The following is a 24,771-nucleotide window of genomic DNA, read 5'->3' as shown; positions in this document are numbered from 1 at the left end:
GTCAGCACAGAAAGTTGAAGTTAAAGTTAAAGGGGAGTATTGACCCAGGTTGTGGTTTGGATGTAAATGTGTTACATTTCAAAATTGGCTGAAATTCAAATTCAGTTTTAAATTTAGACTGTAAATGTATTTTGCAAAATTTTGATGATCTTTTTCTAGCTTTAGTAGTTAAAACAGAGCAGGGGGAATAATGATTTTGGGCTCAATAGAAACCTGATATCTGATACAATGAATGACAATACAAAATTTGAATAAGACAAGTAATTCTAAACCAAATTAAACCAATGATGAATCTTTTTAGTTTTGCCAAATTTTGCTCTCAAACTTGAGCAATGAGTGAATGATATATTAACAGCTTAATATATAAACAAGTATAAATTTATTTCTTTCGTATTTCCTATTTTCAGGTACAGGACCTTGTGTTCAACCTCCATATGATCCTCTCGGATACAGTTAAAATGAAGGAACACCAGGAAGATCCAGAAATGCTAATTGACTTGATGTACAGGTAGGATTGACGGAGTTTGCCTCTCTCTCAGAAAACGCAGGCAAAGAAGTACACATTAACCTGAATCTTCTGGCTTTTCAAAAACTAGAATTGCGAAAGGATATCAGAATTCCCCAGATCTACGACTAACCTGGCTGCAGAACATGGCTGGAAAACACTCGGCGAGAAATAACCATGCCGAATCAGCACAGTGTTTGGTTCACTCTGCAGCTCTGGTGGCTGAATATCTAAGCATGCTGGAGGATCGGAAGTATCTCCCTGTGGGATGTGTTACATTTCAGGTACTTTATTTTTTAATTTCCCAGATTATAAAACTGGATTGTACAGGTAGTCTTAGACTTAACAACAGTTCATTTCATGACCATTTGAAGTTACAACACCTCTGAAAAAAAGTGACTTATGACCATTTTTCACTCTTGACGATTGTTGCAGCATCCCCATGGTCACACGGTCAAAATTCTGAGTCATGGCAACTGCCCTGTATTCATGACAGTTGCAGTGTACCAGAGTCATGTGATCACCTTTTGCAACCTTCTGTCAAGGGCAGGGGTAAGCAACCTTGGCTCTTTTATAACTCGTGGACTTCAGCTCCCAGAATTCCTGAGCCAGCCATGCTGAGGGGAAAGAGAGAGTTTCCAAGCTGAGCCATGCTGGCTCAGGAATTCTGGGAGTTGAAGTCCACGAGTCATAAAAGAGCTAAGGTTGCCTACCCCTGGTCAAGGGGGAAACCATTCACTTAACAGCCATGTTACTAACTTAACAGTTGCAATGATTCACTTAACAACTTTGGCAAGAAAGGTGATAAAACGGGGCAAAACTCATTTAACAACTCTCTTGCTTAGCAACAGACATTTTGGGCCCAGTTGTGTTTGTAAGTCAAAGACTAGCTATATACCACTAGCTTCAGGAAGGACAGGACTTGCCCCTCGGGAAATCTGTTTGATTTAAATTCAGTGATCTCTTAGCGACTACTGACTGGCCCCATAATGCCCCATTTTAAGAGCTTTCTCTTGACGTTCCTGGTAGGAAAGCTACTTGGATATTTTTCTCCATTTGCAGGGGTCTTCCCAGTGGAATATATATGATTGCATTATTGCATATATTAGAATTACACCTCCCAAAATGTCTTAATTATCTTGATCAAGAACTGACTGGTCATCTTGCGTTAGGGTGGGGAAGGTTCATCTCGAGCAAACTGTGTGGCTTGGCTGTTTTACTGACTATTTTGACAAAATTCAAAGAATGTCCAATACAGAAAGATAAACTGTTGCAATTGTAGCAGTCATACCAGCAATGAAAAAAACACCAAGAAATGCTGGTACTATATTAGATGAAGCCCACAGAATGATTGCATCAGTCCCAATGGAAGTTACAGCAAGTAGGAGAGAGTTCATGGATTCAAAGTTTGGGGAAAGTTACGAAACAATTGTCACAAATAGTGTGTTATACAATCCATATATATTTAACTGTATGCCCTCCATGAATGAGTATTCATCTACATTAACCTAAGCCAATTGCTTTGCAAAACAAAATGATAACTTTGAGGCATAATCTGGACACCACCATAATAACTTTTCTTAATTTTCACTGTCTCTGGAGATTCTCATTGGTAAATCAAAAAAGGGAATATGGCTTTTATTACCAGAATAGCCCATTATGCTAAATATAATTGCATATCCAAGAAAAGATTTAGTGCTTTGGCTAAGAGAGTGCATATTGATACCAGTAAAAGTAATTATTTTATGTTTCCTCAGAACGTCTCTTCAAATGTTCTAGAAGAATCTGCAGTTTCTGATGATGTGGTCTCTCCAGATGAAGAAGGGATTTGTTCTGGAAAGTATTTTACTGAAGTGGGTCTGGTTGGACTGTTGGAGCAAGCTGCAGCCTGTTTCTCCATGGTAGAAGAATTTTATGCTTTCTTTATTTCGTCTGGTAATTCCTTATAGCTGCATAGTAGAGGTGATATATGATTTACATATCTGAAAGCACTGAGCACTCAAAGGTAAACATGAAACATCTCAACTAGCGTGTTTACATTTCAGCTGCTTAACTGAAGTGAAATGGAATAGGAGTGGAAAGAATATCGACTAGATTGTACATGGATAAGAGGACATATTTTTGTGTATTGAGGGAGTTAGCAAAATCAGCTTTCAAACACTTTTAATTAGCCAAGATGCAATTGTAATGTGCTCAAATTTTGTTCAGTGTTTCCTTTGAAATCTTGTTCAGGCTGAAAGTGAAAGAGATTTGAAGACGAGGGCTGTTAAGTTTTGGTTATGCAAATAATGGGGCTATTTTTTTCAACCCTCTGAAAGGTATTGGAAAGAGGGAAATGGATGGATGAATTCCTAAATGCCTTTTCATGGAATGTGTTGAAAGAATTGCTCTGTGCCCTAGATTACATTCTCTTATAGTTACAAAAGTATTGCAAACAAGCTTCTCAGTTTCTTTGTCATATTGAAGCATTTTTATCATGTGTTGCACTTAGGATGTTTATTTTCTTGGTGAAGCAATAGATCCATCTGACATGTAGTCTTTTGTAGGCTGGTATGTATGAAGCGGTCAACGAAGTTTACAAAATCCTTATTCCAATTCATGAAGCTAACAGAGATGCCAAGAAACTGGCCACAATTCATGGTAAACTCCAGGATGCATTCAGCAAGATAGTTCATCAGGTAATGCCTGTGGGATGTATAGGGGAGAAAGTGGCAAAATATATCAGCCTGATTTTCTATTAGGCCAATGCACTTTATCAGAAGAGCACAATACAAGAGATGTTTATGGGTTGCATTACAAAATGTGCGATCAGCTCAGGTGACAAAACAATGGCTAGATAGTTCTCTAGAGCCATCTACTTAAGTCAGGTGGCAATTATTGTGTCCATTGGACATTCTGTTCTGTGCCTATTGTACAGTAGAAGCTGGCTCCACAAAACATGAAATAATTGAGTGCAATTACTATGTAGTCTATTTTTCCCATTAGGTTTTGGTCATTTATCCTGTTTATATAATCATCTATCCAAGAAAACTCTGGATGATGAACAAACAAAAACAAAGAATTACATTAAAGCAAAAAAACAGCTGAAACAGTACCAACTCTCAGTTAAAAACATAAACCACTACACACTTGCAGCTATGCTGGAGCTCCCAAACTCAATACATTGAGTGCTCAGTGGACTTGATTGGCAGGTACCTAGTTTTAGGTCCTGCAGCTGATGCCTGTGTCTTGCGTTCTGGGAACATAGACGGCTATATCTTTGGATATAGAGAACTGCATGGCTTCCTCTTGCTAAAAACTAGCAGCAGCTAGTAAGCTCTCTACAACGTGGGCAAAGCAAAGAGAAATTTGCATCATAACACCAGTAGACTATAGTAAGACCAGGTTGTAAGTTAAAAGTTAAACTAGACCATTGTAATTTAATTTTTCTAGCATCTTTCAAACATGAAATCTAACCATATCAAAAGTAGGATGTGTGGAATTTATTAACCATTGAATCTGTTCCAGAAGCTATTATATCAACATAAATTATATCGATGTCCCCACTATTGAGAGTGTTCTACTACAAATAATTATCCCTTTTTAAAAGGTTAGAGAATAAACTCTGATTCTGGACCGCTTGAAAAACTTCTAGTTTCTTGGTTACCAGACATGTATGACTCCCATAGTTCCTTTCTGGCCCAGATTCAGCTCCAATGCTGTGTTTCTTTCTGATTTGGTTTTGCATCAGCACTGATTTAACCTTGGATGACATGGATGAGATTATTCATGCATTTGCAACCAGACTTGAAGCAAAAGAGATAACCATAACCATAATAAGCCAGACGATTGGATTTGAATTTAGCAAAAACTATTAGGACTGCCAAGTTGAGAAGGTTTTGGAAAATGAATGGATGGAGATCTTATGGGACTTTAAAATCCAAACAGATAGGCACCTTGGTCATAACATCCCGATATAACAGCAATTGAAATGAAGAAAGTCTGGGTCATTGAAGTTGCTATTCTGGGTGATGCTAGGATTGAGGAAAAGCAATCTGAAAAAAAAGTGAAATATAAGACTTGCAGATTGAATACTAATGAAAACATAATTCCATTATTATAGTCATCATGATTGGAGTCCTTGGAGCAATACTTAAAGGACTCTCCCAATATTTGGAAATTTTGAATTTATCAGACCTGCACACCCTAATTTTACTGAAACACCCCCCCTCCCCGCTTCAGAGGCTACTTTGATATTTCTTAGATCTTTGGTCTGCAGTTTTCTTGGCAAAATGCATATATAGTATTCTAAATACCTTTTATAGAACTTGGAGAAATATATCATTTATATAATTTGTGATGATTATGAAATGAATAAAAACACCTTCATTGTCTGTACAAAATGAACTTTATTCTTATTTGTGTACTGACATTCTCTGAAACCAGTATCTTGCAGGTAGTTCTCAACTTGACCATTCGTTTAGCGATGGTTCAAAGTTACAACAGTGCTAAAAAACAAAGTAACTTATAACTACGTGTGACCGTTGCAGCATTCCAGCGGACACATGATCGCAGTTCAGGCCCTTGGCAACCAGTTCCCAATTAGAATAGTTGCTGTATCCTACAGGCATGTGATAAACTTTTGTGATTTTCCTAGCCAGGTTCCCACAAGCAAAATCAATGGGGAAGCCAGCAGGAGGTTGCAAGTCACTGTCACACATGTCTTGCTTTATCAGTTATGGGTGATTCACTTAATGACCATGCCAAAGGTCATAAAATCAAGTGTGGTTATGTGACACCCCTATTAACAATATTTTTTTTATGATTATGGTCATAAGTGGAGGACTACTATTACAATTGGGCCCAGAATCTTGATTGTTGCGGAAAGCGGTTATTAACCGCTTTGCTAAACAACTACAATCCCAGGTCTCCCAGTTGCTGTCATTAAGTGGAGCGCCAGAGAGAGGGTCCAGGCATTCTGGGCTGATGGGTCAGGACTTCCCACTATACTCATGAGGCCTGGCCCCTCTCCCTCATCCCACCATGCTTGGGAGAAGTGGTCCCTTTCCTTTCCTCACCCAGACCAGATCCACTTACTTTTGTGTTATTCTGATTGCTCCTGATTGCCAAGGCCACTAACTGTATCTTGCAAATCAGCCCCATTCTCATAATGGTACAGAAGGCTCCTTCTCCAAATCAAGCAATTTGGAGAAAGGGCCTTCTGAATGATCACTTTCACCAGCCAGATACAAGTTCTGTTCGAGCCTTCCAGAAGCCTGGCATTCATGGGTGTTTTTCCCTCCCCTAATGCTGCTTCCTTCAGAGGCCAGCCTTCAGAGCCTTTCTGAAGGCTGGTGTTGACTGGTGTTCACCCGTCCCCAAACGATAGTAGATGAACGACTCAGAAGGCATTTAATATATATTTTGCCAGATTTGAGGTCTGCTCCTCCAGTGTGTGGAGGATTTCTGTTCTCTGCTAGGAGAGAAGGGGAAATCCCCCAGTGCATTGGGGAAACAGACCTCAAATCCTCCATTCCTTCTGCTTGCAATCTTCCCTGATGGCTTCTTCTGTCTTCACCATTCACTTTCTGGGGAAGCCAGCAGCGAAGATTGCAAACAGGGATCACACGATTGCAGGGCACTTGACAACCCCTCGTAAATGTGAACAGGTTGCTAAGCACCTGAAATGCAATCATATAGCCACGGGGGTGGGTGGGGTGGGAATGAGGGCTTCACCATTTACGACGGCTGGAGACGCTTTTGGTGCTGAGCCCATTGTAAATACGAATGGTCGTAAAATGATTGGTCATAAGTCAAGGACTACCTATACCTGCATTGCTGCATAACAAATACTGCATAAAAAGTATTGCATAACTCATGCACAAAGTTTTAATTTCTACAGTCTGACATCAGTCTGACTCTCAGGCTGAAATGGTGAATATGTTGCAGTGGTAAGAGAGGTTTCATATTCTCATTTGATTCTCACTGTGTGTGTGTGTGTGTGTGTGTGTGTGTGTGTTTAGGCCAGGAGTTTGTGTATATTCGCCAATACAATGGAGCCCAGGGCTGTAATCCCTCGACTCCTATCATTAAAACTTTTAAATTTTTTGTTGGGGACTTTCTTTATCATGTTCCCCTTCAAACTTCACAATGAAGAGAAAGGAATAGTTAAAACAGAGATCCCCAACCTTTTGGGCACCAGGGACCGGTTAAGTGGGGAGAGGTTTTTCCATGGACCGGACATTCCGCAGATGGGGCTTTGTGCGACCTGATTGCTGGTGTACTGCGGTCCAATACCGGTCCACGGACCAGGGATTGGGGACCCCTGAGTTAAAACATCTATATAGGAGGCAGACATGTATCGCCACATCCTTAGAGTTAGAGTTAGTCTTCATGCATTCATCAAAAATATCTTTATTCCCATAGGTTCTTCTTTCCCATATGATGTTTCTTCTGGTGAAATGAAAAAAATTAATATAAATACGTGGCCCCTAAAAATCTTTTAAACCATTGTAGATATATACTGATGTATTGTTGATGGCATGTCAAGAAAGTTCTGCATTTGTTTCTATTACATACTTTTTTTTTTTACTTTTTATTATACAGAGTACTGGCTGGGAGGTAGGTAATATTTTTAGCTAGTAAAAAAGACTAATAGATTGGTTTGATGCCTCCTGCCAATGCTTTGCCCGCATATGCTAGTTGTGGGTATCTGTTGCTGTCTGCTATTGACCTGAATTAATTAACCAAAAAGTGTTAGTAAAACTGTTGTGGTCATTTTAGACAATTTAGGTAGTGCATGAATTATGACACTAATGAGGTTCTTTGGGGAATGAACCATTTTTACCATTGTGAGTTTTTTATTTATTTTTATTCTATTTCTCATCCATATTGACCTAGAATATCATTTCTTTCTACCATGTTCTTACCCCCCTAACACAGGGGTCGATTTAAGTTCTAATGTTCAAGGAATTTGAATGCAAAAAGTGCATAAGTTTACTCATATCATAACACATAACAAGTATTTATTTAAGAATTGTATATACTTGTCTCTTGTACGAAACTGAAACAAAAACCAAATTAATTCAGATTAAAACTTAGCTCCTCAGTTAGAGCACGGTTTTCGATACCCCACTGAATAAATATATTTGCTTTGATTATGTGATGCATAATTTTAATGTCTCTAGTACTTTTCAAATTACATTATGATCCAATACAAAAATTGGCAAGCTGTAAAAGTAACTGTGACTTCAGCAACCCCAAATCTAAATATAACCTATCAACTTTATCTCATTCGTATAACATTATTCAATCTTATTTTTCTGGTAAGGGCCACAGTCAAATAATTAAGACAGATGTTTTAATAAATTAATAACAGTCCTTCATTTAGGTCAAAACTGGGAAGTAATGGTTAATAGTTTCAAACTAATCAGAATATTTACTTACACTAAGGGAAGCAAAATAACAGTTAACAACTTTTATGTTTTGTAGTTTGAGATCTTGATCTGGTATAAACTTTCTTAGTTTCAGTAGAAGTGTGAGGTAATAGTCAAAATGAAACATTGAATAATTTTAAATAAAGGAAGCCTAAATCAATAGATTTCACATCTATTTCATTTTATTTCTCTTTTTTTATCATCACTATCAGCCTTTTTTGCTGAAGCCCAAAACTGTTCCTGATACTGACTTAAATTTAAATCACATCAGTGTGTTGTCACCACACTATTAAAGAATATCAGGCTTCCCCGGTCTTTTGCCTCCCTTTATGTTCTATCGACCATTGTTTGGAATTCTGAATGATTGAAGTCCAGTGTATCTGATAGATAGCTGTTGAGGAGTGGCTAGTTTAAAAGAACAGCCAAGATTGTCAGATTCCTTTGTACAATAGCTTTGTTGTTCAGGTAGTCCTCGACTTACAACAGTTCATTTAGTGACTGTTCAAAGTTACAATGGCACTGAAAAAAAAGTGATTTGCAATCATTTTTCACAATTAAAAGCATTTCCCTATGGTCACGTGATCAAAATTCAGATGCAGATATTTAGGACGATTGCAGTATCCTGAAGTCATGTGATCCACCTTTTGTGACCTGACAAGCAAAGTCAATGGGGAAGCCAGATTCACTTAACCACCGTGTTCCTAACTTAACCGCAGTGATTCACTTAACAACTGTTGCACGACAGGTTGTAAAATGGAGCAAAGTTCACTTAACAACTGTCTCACTTAGTAACATAAATTTTGGGCTCAATTGTGATCGTAAGTCGAGGACTATCTGTATTTCACTGTTTCAGGGACATCCATGCATGTGAACACCCCAAGCAACACAGAGAAATTCAGCAAATGCAACTTTTGAATCTTTCAGCCAGAAAAAGTGGGAACCTTTAGAAGGCTACACCCTTTTTCATTAGTTGAGATTTAGAATCTTGCAGATTTAAGTGCAACATGTCCATTTGATTGCCGGGGTAGGCAACCTTGGCTCTTTTATGACTTGTGGACTTCAACTCCCAGAATTCCTGAGCCAGCCATGCTGAGGGGAGAGAGAGAGGTTTCCAAGCTGAGCCATGCTGGCTCAGGAATTCTGGGAGTTGAAGTCCACGAGTCATAAAAGAGCCTACCGCTGCACTACACCCATAAAAGTGATCTGCAAATGGAACTGATTATATTACGAGCTAAGTAAAAATATATATTTTTAATTTTTTTTTCTTTTAACTTTTGTTTTTTGTGGAAAAGCCCTTCCTTTTGGCGGAGGAGTTGTCCTCTGCTCCTTTGGTATTTTGCCTCTTTAATTCCTGATTGTGTCCTGTTCCCATGGAATCCCACTGCAGTTAAAAGCATGTAGGTCCTGAATTAATTTCAGTGGAAACTCATTGCATGTGACTTTCTTATTATTGTGTGGAATATGTGCTAACAAAACATGGACCGTCTTTTGAAAATAACGTCAGTGTATGTAACTACTTATTGTTCGTGTGGAGAAGTTTTAGAAACAATTTTTAAAAATCTGCACTTTTGTTTGGTGTTGCATCAGTTGCATATAGTAGTTAGGTGTTTTAATCAGTCCCCTCTACTCATAAAAAGTACTGTGAAAATAAATCTTCTGCTTTTTCCTGGCTCATGATCCTTTATTTTCATCATTCCTACTGCAGAAATGGGATCTGTACAATTTTTGCTTAGGAAGGCACTATCAAATAGACCCAAAGATTCTCAGAGCACATGAGGTCAATTTCTTGGATCCATGGCAGGGGTCTTCAAACTTGGCCCTTTTATGATTTGTGGATTTCAACTCCCAGAATTCCTCAGCCAGGTACACTGGCTGAGGAATTCCGGGAGTTGAAGTCCACATGTCATAAAAGGGCCAAGTTTGAAGACCCCTGATCCTTGGCCATTCAGCTTCAAGGAGACCCTCAAGGATTCAGGGGTTGTTGTTGTTGTTTTTTTAAATCCAAGGTGCAACTTTGCAGCACTTGAAAGCTTTCTCACACAGAAAAATCCAAGTATGGCCACACACCATCTATGTAAACCTACTATAGATTAGTCCTTAACTTACAACTACTCTTGAACCCTAAATTTACATTGCTAAGTGAGGCAATTGTTAAGTGACTTTTGCCCATTTTACCATCTTTTTTGCCACAACTGCAGTTGTTAAGTGACTCATGCAGTCATTAAGCGAGTCTGGCTTCCTTTATTGACTGTTTGTCAGAAGCTGGCTGGGAAGCTTAAGATGATGATCAGATAATACCAGGACAAAACAACCATGATAATTCCATGCCAGTTGACAAGCGGCCAAATTTTGGTCAGGTGACCAAGGGGACACTGCAATGGTCATAAGTGTGAAAACCGCTGAAAAGTCTCTTTTTTCAGCGCCTTTGTAACTTTGTCACTAAATGATTGGTTTAGTTGTAAGTCGAGGACTACCCATAATTACAAATCTGGAGCTTGATCAATTTATGACAGTTTATTAAGAAAAGATAGTTTCTGTCTTATCATTTCCACTACATTTCCATGGCTACTTGGGGAAGGATCGTAAGCCAATTTCAGTTTCCTCACTTTTGACATTACAAGAAATCAAAATCATCTGCCTTCCCAGTAACAATGTTTATCCCTAGAAGTTATATCTCTCTCGTAAGGAAGGGTTTCCTATTGAGGTTAATAATTGGCACAAATCTGTTGCAAGAGACAAACAGATACAAAGGGACAGGTGAGGCACTCCCGCTTATATAGTTTCGCTGTTCAGTGACCAGTTAATGGAGGATAGCCTAAGGGGAGTCTTTTCTACTGTGTGATGCTAAATCGACCCCTGAAATGCACCCTCTCCTCAGTTGCAGTTTTAACATAGTCCAGGAATGCTTTATTGCATGGTAAAACACACCCATGGTTTATGTTCTCATCCACTGCTTTGCACTGACATCCCCTCCTGCTGAATATTTCTCCCCATGTGGCCTTTAATCTCCGTTGCATGCATTTTAGCCAGTTCTTATTTTTAGAATGCTTGGGTTTTTCCTTTATTTGCTGCCAAATGCTGCTTATTTGTTTTTTGATTTTCCTTAATTAAAATACTTTCTGTTTTCTCCTCTATTGCCCTGGTTGCTGATTCTCCTCCCCACTTTTACTATTATCTGTTGTGGTAAGTTCCTACTAAGTTGTTGATGATTCTTAACAACATGGCATCAATAATTTCTTTTTTTTTTTTAAATCAAAGACTTATGCCAGCTCAGGGGTTTATGAAATGCCATATAAATTCTCTTAAATTGGGCTGGTGGGAAGGCAGGAAATTACTTCAGAGGCTGATTGGTTCATCATTAATGAGTGAGTAGTTTTTTCCTCAAGTAAAAAAGTTGGATGGCCTTCAGAATTTGGGTTATAAATTGAAAGCTAGGTGAGTTAGGAAATTACTGGAACAAAAACATTTGGTTTTTATTCTTCCTATTCCAGATTATAAGATATTATTGTAGTCTAATATTATATATTTGGGGATATTTTCATCTACCAATTGGAAACAGCAGGAGTAAGATTGACAGTGTTTTTAGTTATGTTTGGTGAAGTAAACCCAGTTGGCAAAGCTTTTGGTCTATATGCAGAAGAAAAAATTTAAAACTTTATACCTAGCAGGTATTTACCATGCCTAATAACGTATTATGAGCCCTTCATAAATCATGATGGCTGTATACCCGCTCTGCCAGATCTGTAATGACTCTACAGCGTTCACCTTCATTCTCTTTGCCTCCCAAGGACTATTATTTTTCTCAAAATAATAGACATAAATGCTTTTATAATATCTTCCTTACTCATAACTGCATTTTGCATCTCTCAGAAACAAAGACCATGGAGTATTAATATGTTTTATCGCTTGAAAGCAAGAGTTTGATTTCTGTGAATACCTTTGCTCAAAATCAGAGTTTCCATATAGATAATGCTCCACATTCTGAACAATAACATGATACCATATGATGTTATTGCCCTCTCCATTTTTTGCCTGTTAATGCTTTGTTTCATTCTAGCATGTTTTGCATTCACTCCATTCTAAAGTTTTCCCAGGAACTGACCCATCAACGCATTCCCATCTCCCTAAATAAATGGATGCTAAATGGAAAGAAACTTCCTTTCATATACCAAGTCCTAATTTGTCTTGGGTGACCATTGTTTTAGAATTATGGCAATCTGTTTGAAACTCATTATCATAGAATACTTCTAATTAATTACATAGCAGCAAGCATTTTCTTATTTCTTTCATATGGATTATAAATAGGATAATTGGGAAATAAAGTTTGAAGAATCTAAAGCCCAGAAATTGCTGAATTACAGTTCCCAGGTGAGAATTGTCATTCAGAAATATTTGGAGCATCACAGATTCACTGTTCTGAAGTGTTAGGTAACATTGCCTAAGCAACCTGATAGAGAAAAATGTAAATTTTCTAGGTATAGTAATGAAGCAGATATCTTACATATATAAAATAAGAACAGCCTTAGAATTTGTACAGTGGGCTGGTGCATTGGAGGCATTTTTTTTTCAAAGGCCAAATTAACTGGGGCACATTATAATTAGCTTAGAGCAGACTTGGACACTTTGCCGCCCCCCCAGACCACATCTGGCCCTTTGACTGTCCCTGTCCAACCTGTGTGGGTTGCTTTTATTTTGAAAGTGACTTTTTTTTTTTTTTGCAAATTACTTATGTGCATGAATGCCTATGCACTTTCACAGCCTTATTGATTCCACACTCCACAATAGTCTTAGTTTCTGATGTGGCCCTTTGTGAAAGTTAATTGCCCACCCCTGGCTTAATTGAACAAATGAATTGGAAGATTCCTTCTGGTGAAAAGTCTGTTTCAGTGTTACCTGGTTTTAAGCTCCCTTAAACAACTTGCAGAGTTTTCATTTTAACAGATTTTAATTCAGTGTTAGAGTAACACTTGTTCTTCCCAATTGCAAAATTCCAGGATAGGCAATAATAACTTCAGAAAAACCAGAATATGCAATTAAATATATACTATCTCTTATTTACTCCGTTCATAGCAAATATGCTAGATTAAAAAGTTCAGTTAATAATACCATTTTACTTCTACTGTATACTGTTCATTGACCAAAATCTTAGACTTACTGTATTCCCCATAACCAAAAGAGCTAGCATTTTGAAGTTATGAAAACTGACATTTTAACAAAGACTTCTTGTCGGCTTATGCGAATGTCATTTGGATTTATAAAATACAACACATGTAAAGCTTGGTTTTAGGATGTCCATGCAGTTGAAATTAGATAGCACTGTAGAATGCATCTTCTTTAACAATTTGTTTATGTCATATAAGGACATCCACTGTGTACCACACCCAGGCAATGTGTAGAGGTAATCTTCCAGAATTATATAGTTAGAGTGCACACAGCTTGAGCCAAAAAAAAAAACAAAAACAAACCATTATTGTCCCTTTCTCAATTACTCCCCCCCTCTTTTTTATTTATTTCTAGCTGTTTCTCTCATTTCTTTTTGATCATATCCATCCAGCTGTCAGGAGACACATCTAAACTGCTAGCTCCAATCTAGACCAAGGCTACATGCAGCTTTTTACTGAAGGCAGTAGCCAAACACCCAGCGTACTCTTCACAGAGCTGAGTTTTACTTTTAAGCTGTGTTCATGCAATATGGCTGACTATCTGCCATTCTCCCATGGTAAATTATTTAACTGATGATCCTGGACAGATGATCAAAGAAATCTGAAGCGGCTCTGGTTATATCAGCTAGCACTTTGTTTGGAAACGAAGAGCATATAGCTTTTTAGTTTTAACAGATTTAAATAATAATAATTAGAGGGCAGTAGAGGGGCAAATCTCTCTGCCTGTATTTTATCTCCCCATGAGTCTGTGGGTAGAATGAAAAGTAAAAATATAGAAAACATCCTCTTAAGACAGCTCTTAAATCCTGTTTGTAGAATATGATCTTACACTGTAAAATTCATAATTACCTACAAAAACCTTGGGGATACATGAGAACAGAGCCTGATTTGAGAGTGACCAGGTAATTACACTTTAAAACAATCCAATTAAATGTATTATTAAAATGGACTTTTATTGAAGCCATATAAAGGTTTGGTTTACGGTCTTAGAACCACACGAGATAGAAGTGATATTAATGTCCTTTTCTAGTTTGCTTGACCAATTGTTTAATTGGCAGGTCTTAAAGCTACACCTGTGTTCACACTTGCAACCCTGGTGTTCACTTAACAACCATAGATTCATTTAATATCCAGGGTGATTTGCTTAATGACCATCATAAAAATGATCATAAAATCAGGTCTGATTCAACTTATAACCACAATGATTTCCAACAGAAATCATAACCAGTTCTGGTTATAAGTTGAGGACCACCCGTAGTTGTTTGGCAATTTTGACTTGTAAAAGTGAAACTTTAGCACATTTTTCAAATTATTCCACATTATAGACCAGCAGGCTTTTTCAGAACTGTCATGGCATGAAAATCCAATTAACCTATTGTTTCTAAACAGGCAGAATTTTTTTTAAAAAATGTATCTGGAAGTATGTAAAGTAAATGCACATCACTTGACCCTCACCCCTGCTGCTCACATGATGAGTTCTTTGCCTTTTAAGAACTGGACTTGATGAAGCCTTATTTTGTAAAACAAGGGTTTCCGAACCTGGCAACTTTAAGACTCATGGATTTTAACTGCCAGAATTCCTCAACCAGCCACGCTGGGAGCCAAGAATTCTGGGAATTGGGGTCCACAAGTTGCCAAGTTTGGATATTCGTGTTCTAAAAGGAGGAAAGACACCAATAACCATTGGAAGAATAGGCCTGGAACCAATCTTGAATGGTAATTTAATTAATAGTTAAAAGTTTTAATTGTTTGTCCGATCAGGTCCTGTACAAAACCACTTTTCCTGGAAGAACCACAGTAGGGTGCTCTTTTCCCCTGAAGCTTTTTGCATATCCCAATCTGAGCATCTTCCTAAAAGATTCTCTGTTCAGCCTAAATAGCAATAGCACTTAGACTTATACAGTGCTTTACAGCCCCTCTCTAAGCGGTTTACAGAGTCAGCATCTTGCCCCCAACCATCTGGGTCCTCATTTTACCAACTATGGAAGGCTGAGCCAACCTTCCTAAAGATGGAAACTTAAGTTGGAGGCTTGGTTTAACTCTTTTTCTTCTCTATTAAACATATTTTGAAACATAGTAGTGGGACATAAAGTTCAAAATCTCTCTGTGTTGTTCTTTTCTTCTTTTTTTTTTTTAAGAAAAAGGAGAAAGGTAGTTCACAGAATATAACTGTGCCATGAGAGTCAAGGTGAACATTTGGAGTCCTTTTCTCAGCTATATTTGTTCAAGTAGTGTGATCTTTTTGTGGGGGAGGAAATTCCAGGATGGGTAACCTTAATTTCAAACTCTGTGCTGCTTTGTGTCTTTTAGTTACATGTTGTCTTTATAAAAGAGTGCCCTTTTTTCAGTTTTGCTGCTATAAATCAGGGATAAGCATTCTGGTGCCTTTCCAGATGCCTTCCATTGCAATCCCCTTAATCCGTGGTTAGTATGTCAATGGTCATGGATTCTGGATGTTGTAATCTCAATAGTCTGGAAAACAACAGTTGCTATCCTTGGCTTTAGTGTTGCTTTTATTAAATGCCCAAGTGAAAGGAACTGCATGGGAACCTATAAAGAACCCACAGGATATTTCCCATCCTATAGAACTCTGCACCCCATGATCCAAATCCCCCTAGACATGCACATGGCTTTTATGGCACAAAAGGACATGCACATAGGGAGAACTGGCAGGCAAAACTTCCTTAAACCATAACTATTATTCCTGTACTACATAGAGGATAGAGTAAATGACCTGTATCCCTTCCAGTGTTAGCAATGCAAATCTTATTACTACAAACAGAAGAATTTCAACTGTCACTGATATTTGAGCTGCAGACACACGGTATGACCTCAGGAACAATGGTTGGAGAAAGTTTGGTGACAGCGTAACTAAAATCATCTTCCCAAAATTGTTTTCATTTCTTCTAGAAGATAAAATTATACTTGAGAATAACTCAAGGCATTCTCCACTTTACATTACATATAGAGCAAGGATCACCTATGACACATTGGGATAATGTCATGTTCATTGCATAGCCAGGTGGAACTTCTTGAAACCAAGGTTGCTGTTTCAATCTTTGGCTACTGTTTTAAGAGAAGTTACAGATAACAGTCATTTCACACTCACAGCACCTCCGTGTTCCTTTTGAGTGCAGCTACATCCATAGCAAGCCACAATAGTGCTAACAGTTAAACATAATTCATATGAGTGCTTAGACTGTAATGTGCAGATTTATTCTGAAGTTATTCAAACTTGCAGAATTTAGAAATGTATCTTCCAATAATTGTAGAAATAAAAGAAACTTACCCATTTCTAAGGAACCCTCATCAACCGATACTCACAGTATCATCTAAATTCAGGCCATTCTTCCTATGCAGAGCTAAGCCACTGGGTTTTTTTTTTCCAATAATGCATGAGATTCCCATAAATCTCATAAGTGTAAAATTTAATTTTGAATTTTGCCTTCGTGCTGTAACTTGTATAAAATATCACTAGTACTTTTGGTTAGTTGATTGGTTGTTGTTATATCCTTGCATGAGATTGTATTTTAGAGAATTTTTATTTAAAGAGTAACAACATATTTTATACTAAATATCACATAACTTTATATACCTTAGGATGGTAAGCGAATGTTTGGTACATACTTCCGTGTTGGCTTTTATGGAACTAAATTTGGAGATTTGGATGAACAAGAGTTCATGTACAAGGAGCCTGCTATAACAAAACTTGCTGAAATTTCTCATAGATTAGAGGTGAGATTTCCTGGTCAAGCTTAGAACATTTGCCTACATTAATAAAGGTTTTAAACTTTTACTTTATTTCTTTTACTGTATTTCAATGAAATTTTAACTCTACTAATTTTAGTAGCTTCAGTTTACATTGTTTTGAAAGTCACTTTCATGATCTAGTTACATTGGAACTTGGGGGATATATATCAACCAATATTTTTAATTTTAAAAATTTTCCTTATTTGTATACAACAATAAGTCACACTTTCCAACATGGTGATACTTGCTCTAGATAATTCTGTTTTGTCTACATGAGGATTAGCAGTGGGAAAATGAACTTCCTCAGAACATATAAAATGCAGAGTCCCTCTCTGAGGAAGATGAGTGGTTCAGAAATGTGAAAAATAAATATAATTCTAAAATGTATTTAAGCCTTTCATTCACGAGTTTAAGATTGTGTACACAGCACCTCATTCTGTTTTTCCCTACATCAGCAACACTGTAGGTAGGTTAAACTGAGAGTGTGTGAATTAGGATTATGACATGGAAGCCCTAGGTTCAGATCCATCACCAGCCGTGGTAACTTATTATATTCAGCCCAATGTGTCACAAATTTGTTATGGGGATAAAATTGGAGGAAAGAATGCTGTGCATGACACCTTGAGTCTCTAATGGAAACACAGGACATAAATCAGACAAACTATAGTACATTTATTATTCAAAATGTCATGAGCAGAAAGCATGATAATAATAGAGAATGAGTAATGTTTGAAGCTAGAGAGATAAGAAACAGTGCTTTCAAACCAGATAAAATCACTAGGTTTATAGCAGGTACTGTATATTCCAGTTTTAAAGCTGGGAAAAAGAAGTCAGTTGTGATTCCTGTTTTTGCTCAACTTTTGTTTAAAATGTTGGCTTCTGTTCAGTTCTTAATATCATGTTTATCATTTTCAGGGATTTTATGGAGAAAGGTTTGGTGAAGATGCTGTTGAGGTTATTAAAGATTCTAACCCTGTTGACAAGTGCAAATTAGATGCCAATAAAGTAAGATATTAATTTATGATCAAACATTGTATTTTGGGCCTTGTCTTGATGAACATTTTTCTGTGTGATGTTAGAAATGGCCTAACTCTACCTGACTACTTCTCCCAAGAGAATAAGGTTAACAAGTTGTATTTACACTTTCCCTTTCAATCTAGATACGAATAGCAGGTTTCAGGAATGAAATTGATCAGGAGGAATAAAGCTGCTCTCTTGTTATACTGCTTCTGCTCTGTCAACATATGTATAGCTCTTATCTTTATTATGTCCAAAGACCATGCAAAATAAAAAGGGGTTTAAAAAAAATCACATAATTGTGAGGGTAAACATTCAGAACGAATCAACTGAACAATTAATAGAACAATTAATCAGTGGAACAACCTGCCTCCAGAAGTTGTGAATACTCCAGCACTGGAAGTTTTTAAGAAGAGACTGGACAACCATTTGTCTGAAATGGTATAGAGTTTCCTGCTTCAGAAGGGGGTTGGACTGGAAGACCTCCAAGGTCCCTTCCAACTTATTATTATTATTATTATTATTATTATTATTATTATTATTATTATTATTACCCACAGGCATCAAGCAAATCATACAAATATAAAATACAATAAAATTTATTAAATATGGCGTCGTTAGAAAGGGGTTGTTTTGTTTGTTTTAAACCAAGTCTTTATTTTCACTCACTCTGCCCTGCCCCCGCCCACCCACAGGGCCACTGCAGATTGCCCAGGCAGCCCTGCAATGCCATGGTGGCCACGCCCTCCGCCCGTGCCCCGGAGCATCATCTGTGCACAACAGGGCATGAGGATAGAGTCTTGTTCCTGCTGCCCGGCTGCCATGTCCTTGGCTGCACAGGGAAGACTGTCCTCCATGGGGCTGCTGATGAGGAGGGAGCCATGGGGGGAGGCAGGGCTGGGGCAACAGCGCACGTGCCCACAGACAGGGCTCTGAATGCCGCCTCTGGCACGCATGCCATAGGTTCGCCATCCTTTAAAAACAACTGTGAACTGCTAGTTTCAGAACCTGCCATGTGGAAAAGGACTTCCTCCAGCATTAATAGAACCACTCATTTCTATGATCGATTATGTTCTAACATTTTATTGCTGTTAATCTGTTTTCCTTCCTCAGGCTTATATACAAATCACTTATGTTGAGCCCTATTTTGATACTTACGAAATGAAGGACAGGATAACGTATTTTGACAAAAACTACAATTTGCGGCGATTCATGTATTGTACCCCGTTCACATTGGATGGCAGAGCTCACGGGGAGTTGCACGAACAGTTCAAAAGGAAGACTATCCTGACCACATCACATGCTTTTCCTTACATTAAGACAAGGATAAATGTCATTCACAAGGAAGAAGTAAGCCTTGTACTTCCATTATACTCTGCCTTTAAAAGAGATGAAAGGACTGGGTGATGAAGGAAATGATGGACAATGTGTTTAGTGCAGTATTTTCAGACAACTCAGTTTTAATTTGCAACACTTAAAAACGTTCAAGTTATTTTTAATTTGGTGGTATCTTCACGAGTCTTTGAGAAAAGAGCTTATCCTTTGTTCGTCACAAAATTCTGCTGCTATTATTAATACAGATTTATGTGACTGTTGAATAAACAAGCACCCTGAATTTATAGAAGCTTATAATTTAAAGTATGGTGAAGGAGATAAAGTAGAAGAAAGAGTGAAGTGAAAGAATGCAACGTATCTGTCTGAGTCTTAAATTAATGGCCCATAGTCCCATTTCATTTCTTAAAAAAAAACATAATTAAAAGTTGCCATTTTGCTTTGTAGTTCTCGGAATTAAAAAAAAATCCTTACAAATCAAAGTATGCATCTCAAATTACCAATTCATGTGTTGACTTTGTAGCCATGTTTCACAAATAAAATCTTTTCTGCTTTATTAGTATTATCATCATCCCTAAGTTGTGAACTAATTAGATCCACATATCACACTAAATAATGTTTATGTTTGGTTTTGGCTTTGTACTATAGGTGAACCCATACACTGTGTGCTTTAGCAATAGCTCTTAGCAATAGCAATGAGACTTATATACTACCTCATAATGCTTTACAGCTTTATATCCCTCTCTCTGACGAGTCTTAATTTTACCAACCTTGGAAGGATGGAAGGCTGAGTCAATCTTGAGCGGTCAAGATTAAACTGCTGGCAGTCAGCAGAGTCTGCAGTACTGCATTCCAACCACTGCACCACCATGGCTCTTATCTTTAGCTTTTGTGCTTGAACCCAGATAACTATGGAGTATTCTGCAAACTGTGGTTAAAATAAACCACAATTGACCATAGTGTGTGAATCTTGGCATCATCAATCAGTAATTACGGTCCATTACCCAGTAAATTGCCCAGTAAACTTTTTTTTACAGAATATTTTTCAGATTATTCAGGCTTTCTACTGCAGAAAGCTAATATAGGGCATTAGAAAATTAGTTGAAACGTTAGATGGGCTCCTGGGGCATTTGGTAGCAGTGGCCACCTGTTTAAGTACAACTGGCTGGTATCCTTCTGCTCTAATTTTTTAGTATTACTTTGCACTGGGCAACGGAGGGAGAAAATCCAAATGTTTTCTTCCCTTATTTAGAAAATAAAACATTTGTAAATTTTCTTAATGCTTTTTGCATATCCCTGGGTCTTTATTTTGTTAGATAATTTTGACACCAATTGAAGTTGCCATTGAGGACATGCAGAAAAAAACCCAAGAATTGGCTTTTGCAACCCATCAAGATCCAGCAGACCCAAAGATGCTCCAGATGGTGCTTCAGGGCTCAGTAGGCACCACTGTTAATCAGGTAAGAATATGGAGTATCATAAAGCACAAGGATTTATTTGGGTATTTAAAAGTTAAGAGTATGCTGTTAAATACAAGTCTTTATTTCGATGGCAACACGGAGGACTTTAAAAGGCATGTAGTATAGGTAGTCCTCGGGTTACGACCACAATTGAGCCCCAGATTTATGTTGCTAAGTGAAACATTTGTTCAGTGAGTTTTGCCCCATTTTATGACTTTTCTTGCCACATTTGTAAAGTGAATCACTGTAATTGTTGAGTTAGTCACACGGTTGTTAAGCTAATCTGGCTTCCCCATTGATTTTGCTTGTCACAAGGTCGCCAAAGGTGATCACATGACCCCAGGACACTGCAACTGTCATAAAGTTGTCAAGCATCTGAATTTTAATTATGTGACCGTGGAGATGCTGCAACGGTTGTTAAGTGTGAAAAACGGTCGTAAGTCACTTTTTCCAGTGCCATTGTAACTTTGAACACTCACTAAATGGACTGTTGTAAGTTGAGGACTACCTGTATCAGATTTCTTCCTGTTAGCATACATGGAAGTGAAAAGAATGGATAATTTTCTATCATAGGATGACTTACGTACTGGCACCTGAATTGATAAGAAACAAAAAGGCACAATTATTTTGATTGGCAAAGGGGGAGGTAAAATTTCAACTCCGTTCCTCCCTAAAGAGCCACAATCATCCAGATCCAGATAGGCCCCACTCTGCTGTTGTTCACAAGAGCTAGGAAAACCTGGTCCTTTGCCCAGGCAAGGGAGAATGAGACCCCCTCATTTCATTGTGCTTGCCATTTTTTAATTTTTAAATGTTTTATTATAATTTGATTGTTGTGACCTGCCCAGAATCTTTGAGAGTTGGGCAACATACCCAGATCAACCGAAAGATGAAGTCAACGTTGTGGGCTGAGGAATTCTGGGAGGTTATAAAGGAGTCAGAGTTGCCCATCCCTGCTGTAATGAGAGTTATAGTGCCAGTTATAATAACTAAGAAATGCATTTATGAATTGGTTTCCTGGTTTTATAGTCTGGTTTTATTGATTTTTGCAATGTTGTAGATAGCTCAAGGTTATAGCTTTAGTATCAGGGGTTCTCAACCTTGGCAACTTTAAGACTTGTGGACTTCAACTCCCAGAATTCCTCAGCCAGCAAAGCAAAGCAAAGCTGGCTGAGGAATTCTAAGAGTTGAAGTCCACAAGTCTTAAAGTTGCCAAGGTTGAGAACCCCTGCAGTTTACTTGCTTAGCCTCATACAACTGAACTAGCATAATTCTAAATACAAACACCTCAAATTAGCCCCCAAATTTTATCTTTTTCAATATATTAAAGGCAATTTACTCCTTGATGTGATGTGGTTTTTGTGTTGTCTGTCTAAGGCAGTGTTTCCCAAACTTGACAATTTTAAGGCATGTGGACTTCAACTCCCAGAATTCCACAGCCAGCGTTGCTGGCTGTGGAATTCTGGGAGTTGAAGTCCTCATGCCTTAAAATTGTCAAGTTTGGGAAACACTGGTCTAAGGGCTTTTGATGTATAAGGTTAAAGAAATCTTACATTTTATTAAATATTTCGTGTCCATAAAATTATTTTGTCCTTTTTTTCCACTAAGGGTCCGCTGGAGGTTGCACAAGTATTTTTATCTGAAATACCCAATGATCCTAAACTCTTCCGCCACCATAATAAACTTCGGCTTTGTTTCAAAGACTTTACAAAAAGGTATTGTGTCATTTGTTATAAAGATCTGTACTTTTTTTCCCTTCGGTTAGCAAAAACAAATCTTTTGGGTGCTCATTTCTATGTCTCTTGTGTTATTTGAGTCCCTTTCCACTTTTCAGTCTAATGGATAGGAGATACTTTCTTAATACAATCCAATACAGTTTTGAGAAATTACTGAAATGTTACTTTTTTTTAATGAAAAAGCAGTCATCTTTATATTTGAGACAATGCTTCCTATTTACATTTGTAAAATGTTCTAGAGGCCAGACATTTAGCATAGACAGTAAATTGGTTTTATTTTTTTCAAAAAGCTCCCCATATTAGAAAAAAGAAAATGTCCACAATTACTTGGTAGCAAGTATGCCAAAATACAGAGAAACTATAGTGCTGAAAAACCAGCTTCAGCAGTACAGCACGACTACCCCAAAAAATCAAGCTGCATTGATTTTATGTGAAAGGGACTTTCAAGTAGGCGTAGTTCGCATTATATAGGAACTTAAGGATGAACAAAGATAAATTGACAAAATGTTTAATTATCATCTAATATGTTTATGATCAGTTGCTCACTGAAAATACTTTGTATTGTGTTCTAGATGTGAGGACGCACTACGCAAAAACAAAAGCTTGATTGGTGCAGACCAAAAAGAGTATCAGCGAGAACTTGAAAGAAATTATCATCGTCTCAAAGAAGCCCTTCAGCCCTTGATAAATAGAAAAATACCCCAATTATACAAGGCTGTTCTACCTGCTGCTTGTCACAGGTCATTCTAATACAACATTTCTCATTTTTCCCCAAAGGCCTCTGAATGAAAAAAAAAATCCACCATAACTATACTTTACGTAACCTATTGGGTAAGATGGTGCCATTTTCCATAGAGGTGGCCCTTGACTTACGACCACAGTTTCCATTGCTAAGCAAGACAGTGGTTAACCGAGTCACACTCTATTTTACCACCTTTTGGCCATAGTTGTTAAGTGAGTCACTGCAGTTGTTAAGTGAACCATGTGATTGTTAAGTTTTGCTAGTTGGAAGCCTGCTGGGAAAGTCACAAAAGGTGATCATATGACCCCAGGACCCTGCAATTGTCATAAATATATGCCAGTTGCCAAGCGCCCAAACTTTGATCACATGACTATGAGGATGCTGTGTCATTCATAAGTGCGAGGAACGGTTGTGAAGTCACTATATTCAGTGCCGTGGTGACTTTGAACAGTCACTAAACAAATGAGTGTTAAATCTAGGACTCCTTGTATTACATATTGACTGGCTCAAAGCCCGGCTGTCTTTTTCCATCTATTCTGGGTAAAGAGACTCCACAAATTGACAGAGGACCTTCTCACAACTTCGCTGCTGACTTCCAACAATCCAGTTTAGTGAGAAAGTTAGCAGGAAGTTGCAAGGTGGCTCACAAATATACCAGCAGACAGAGAAGTTGCTTGTGCCAGGTGGGAGAGGGAGCATGGGAGTGTGCAGCATGCACTTGGGAAGGGTACGCTTGGAAGGGTGCCAGAGTGGCTAGGGAGATGCAGCATGAGCGCAGAGCAGCTAGGGTAGGATGCAAGGGTGAGAAAGACTTCACCGAGCAACTTGCGATCTTCTCTGTCAACTCTTCCATTGTCTTTGCTTGCGGGAAGTTGGCAGGAAAGGTTGCAAACGGCAATCACATGACTGTGGGACACTGCAACAGTCATTAAGTGTGAGCCAGTTGCAAAGACCCAGATTGTGGTAATGTGACCTCAGAGGTGGTGAGACAGTTGGAACTTTTAAAGACTTGTTCAGTGCTATCGTAACTTTTAAATATTGTTGAACATTTGATCCTTAACCAAGGGGCTACTTGGAGGCAAATGTTCTATAGAAGAAACACTTTCTGCAACAGATTGTTGTTATTCAATTGGCAAGAAATAAAACTTACATTCTGTGGTTTTAAGTTGTAGTAGCTCATTTCACGTTTTTTTCCCACTCTCCAGAGATTCCTTCAGCAGAATGAGCCTTCGAAAAATGGACATATAAGCACCCCAGAAGGGACTTAAGAGTTTTAAGGTACTGAAAAGGCAGGTTCAGTGTTATCGACAACAGGAAATTTGTGGAATTTGCTCTGGGCAGCTAACAGATGTTCTTTTGACTTGCATGGGAGCATTAAGTGGCCAAATCTTTTCTCCTGGAAAATGTAGTTTTAAAAATCCATTTTTGTAAAATCTGTTGCAACAGTATGAAAGTATTTTTAAAACTTTTCTTTTTTTAATATTCAAAGGTACTCTGAATTCATTAAATTTATTTATAGCATTCTGTAATGTGATTTTTTTTAGTTTGTATATTTAATTTATAATAGCATTTGAAAAAGCAAACAATTTTTAATATAGTGTTTGTTTATATTAATGGTACTATTAAATATTTGAAAGTTTCCACTTTATTTC

At 37.8% G+C, this 24,771-nt stretch overlaps 1 protein-coding gene across 10 annotated transcripts in view; it reads left to right on the top strand.

The window, feature by feature from the left end:
• The window catches only part of DOCK7 (dedicator of cytokinesis 7), a 150,206-nt gene extending 125,439 nt beyond the window's left edge, over positions 1–24,767 (top strand). For 6 of the 10 annotated variants that reach the window (XM_039339067.1, XM_039339066.1, XM_039339064.1 and 3 more), the window contains 12 exons: positions 408–508; positions 597–789; positions 2,263–2,406; positions 3,052–3,183; positions 7,091–7,105; positions 16,692–16,817; positions 17,748–17,837; positions 18,963–19,199; positions 20,498–20,641; positions 22,250–22,356; positions 22,950–23,117; positions 24,325–24,767. In XM_039339067.1, the coding sequence (XP_039195001.1) occupies positions 408–508; positions 597–789; positions 2,263–2,406; positions 3,052–3,183; positions 7,091–7,105; positions 16,692–16,817; positions 17,748–17,837; positions 18,963–19,199; positions 20,498–20,641; positions 22,250–22,356; positions 22,950–23,117; positions 24,325–24,367 (1,500 nt within the window). In that variant the 3' untranslated portion in view covers positions 24,368–24,767. Of the gene's footprint in view, positions 1–407; positions 509–596; positions 790–2,262; positions 2,407–3,051; positions 3,184–7,090; positions 7,106–9,212; positions 9,737–16,682; positions 16,818–17,747; positions 17,838–18,962; positions 19,200–20,497; positions 20,642–22,249; positions 22,357–22,949; positions 23,118–24,324 lie in introns of those variants that run through there. The other 4 variants (XM_039339068.1, XM_039339065.1, XM_039339063.1 and 1 more) reach the window with 2 other exon arrangements.
• Positions 24,768–24,771: the final 4 nt, after the last annotated feature.

This window comes from Crotalus tigris, unplaced genomic scaffold (genome assembly GCF_016545835.1).
Source record: "Crotalus tigris isolate CLP2741 ecotype Arizona unplaced genomic scaffold, ASM1654583v1 scf7180000017729.2337069, whole genome shotgun sequence".
NCBI lineage: Eukaryota > Metazoa > Chordata > Lepidosauria > Squamata > Viperidae > Crotalus > Crotalus tigris.
Note: the sequence above shows the minus strand (reverse complement) of the source record. Positions and strands in the feature narration are given on the sequence as shown.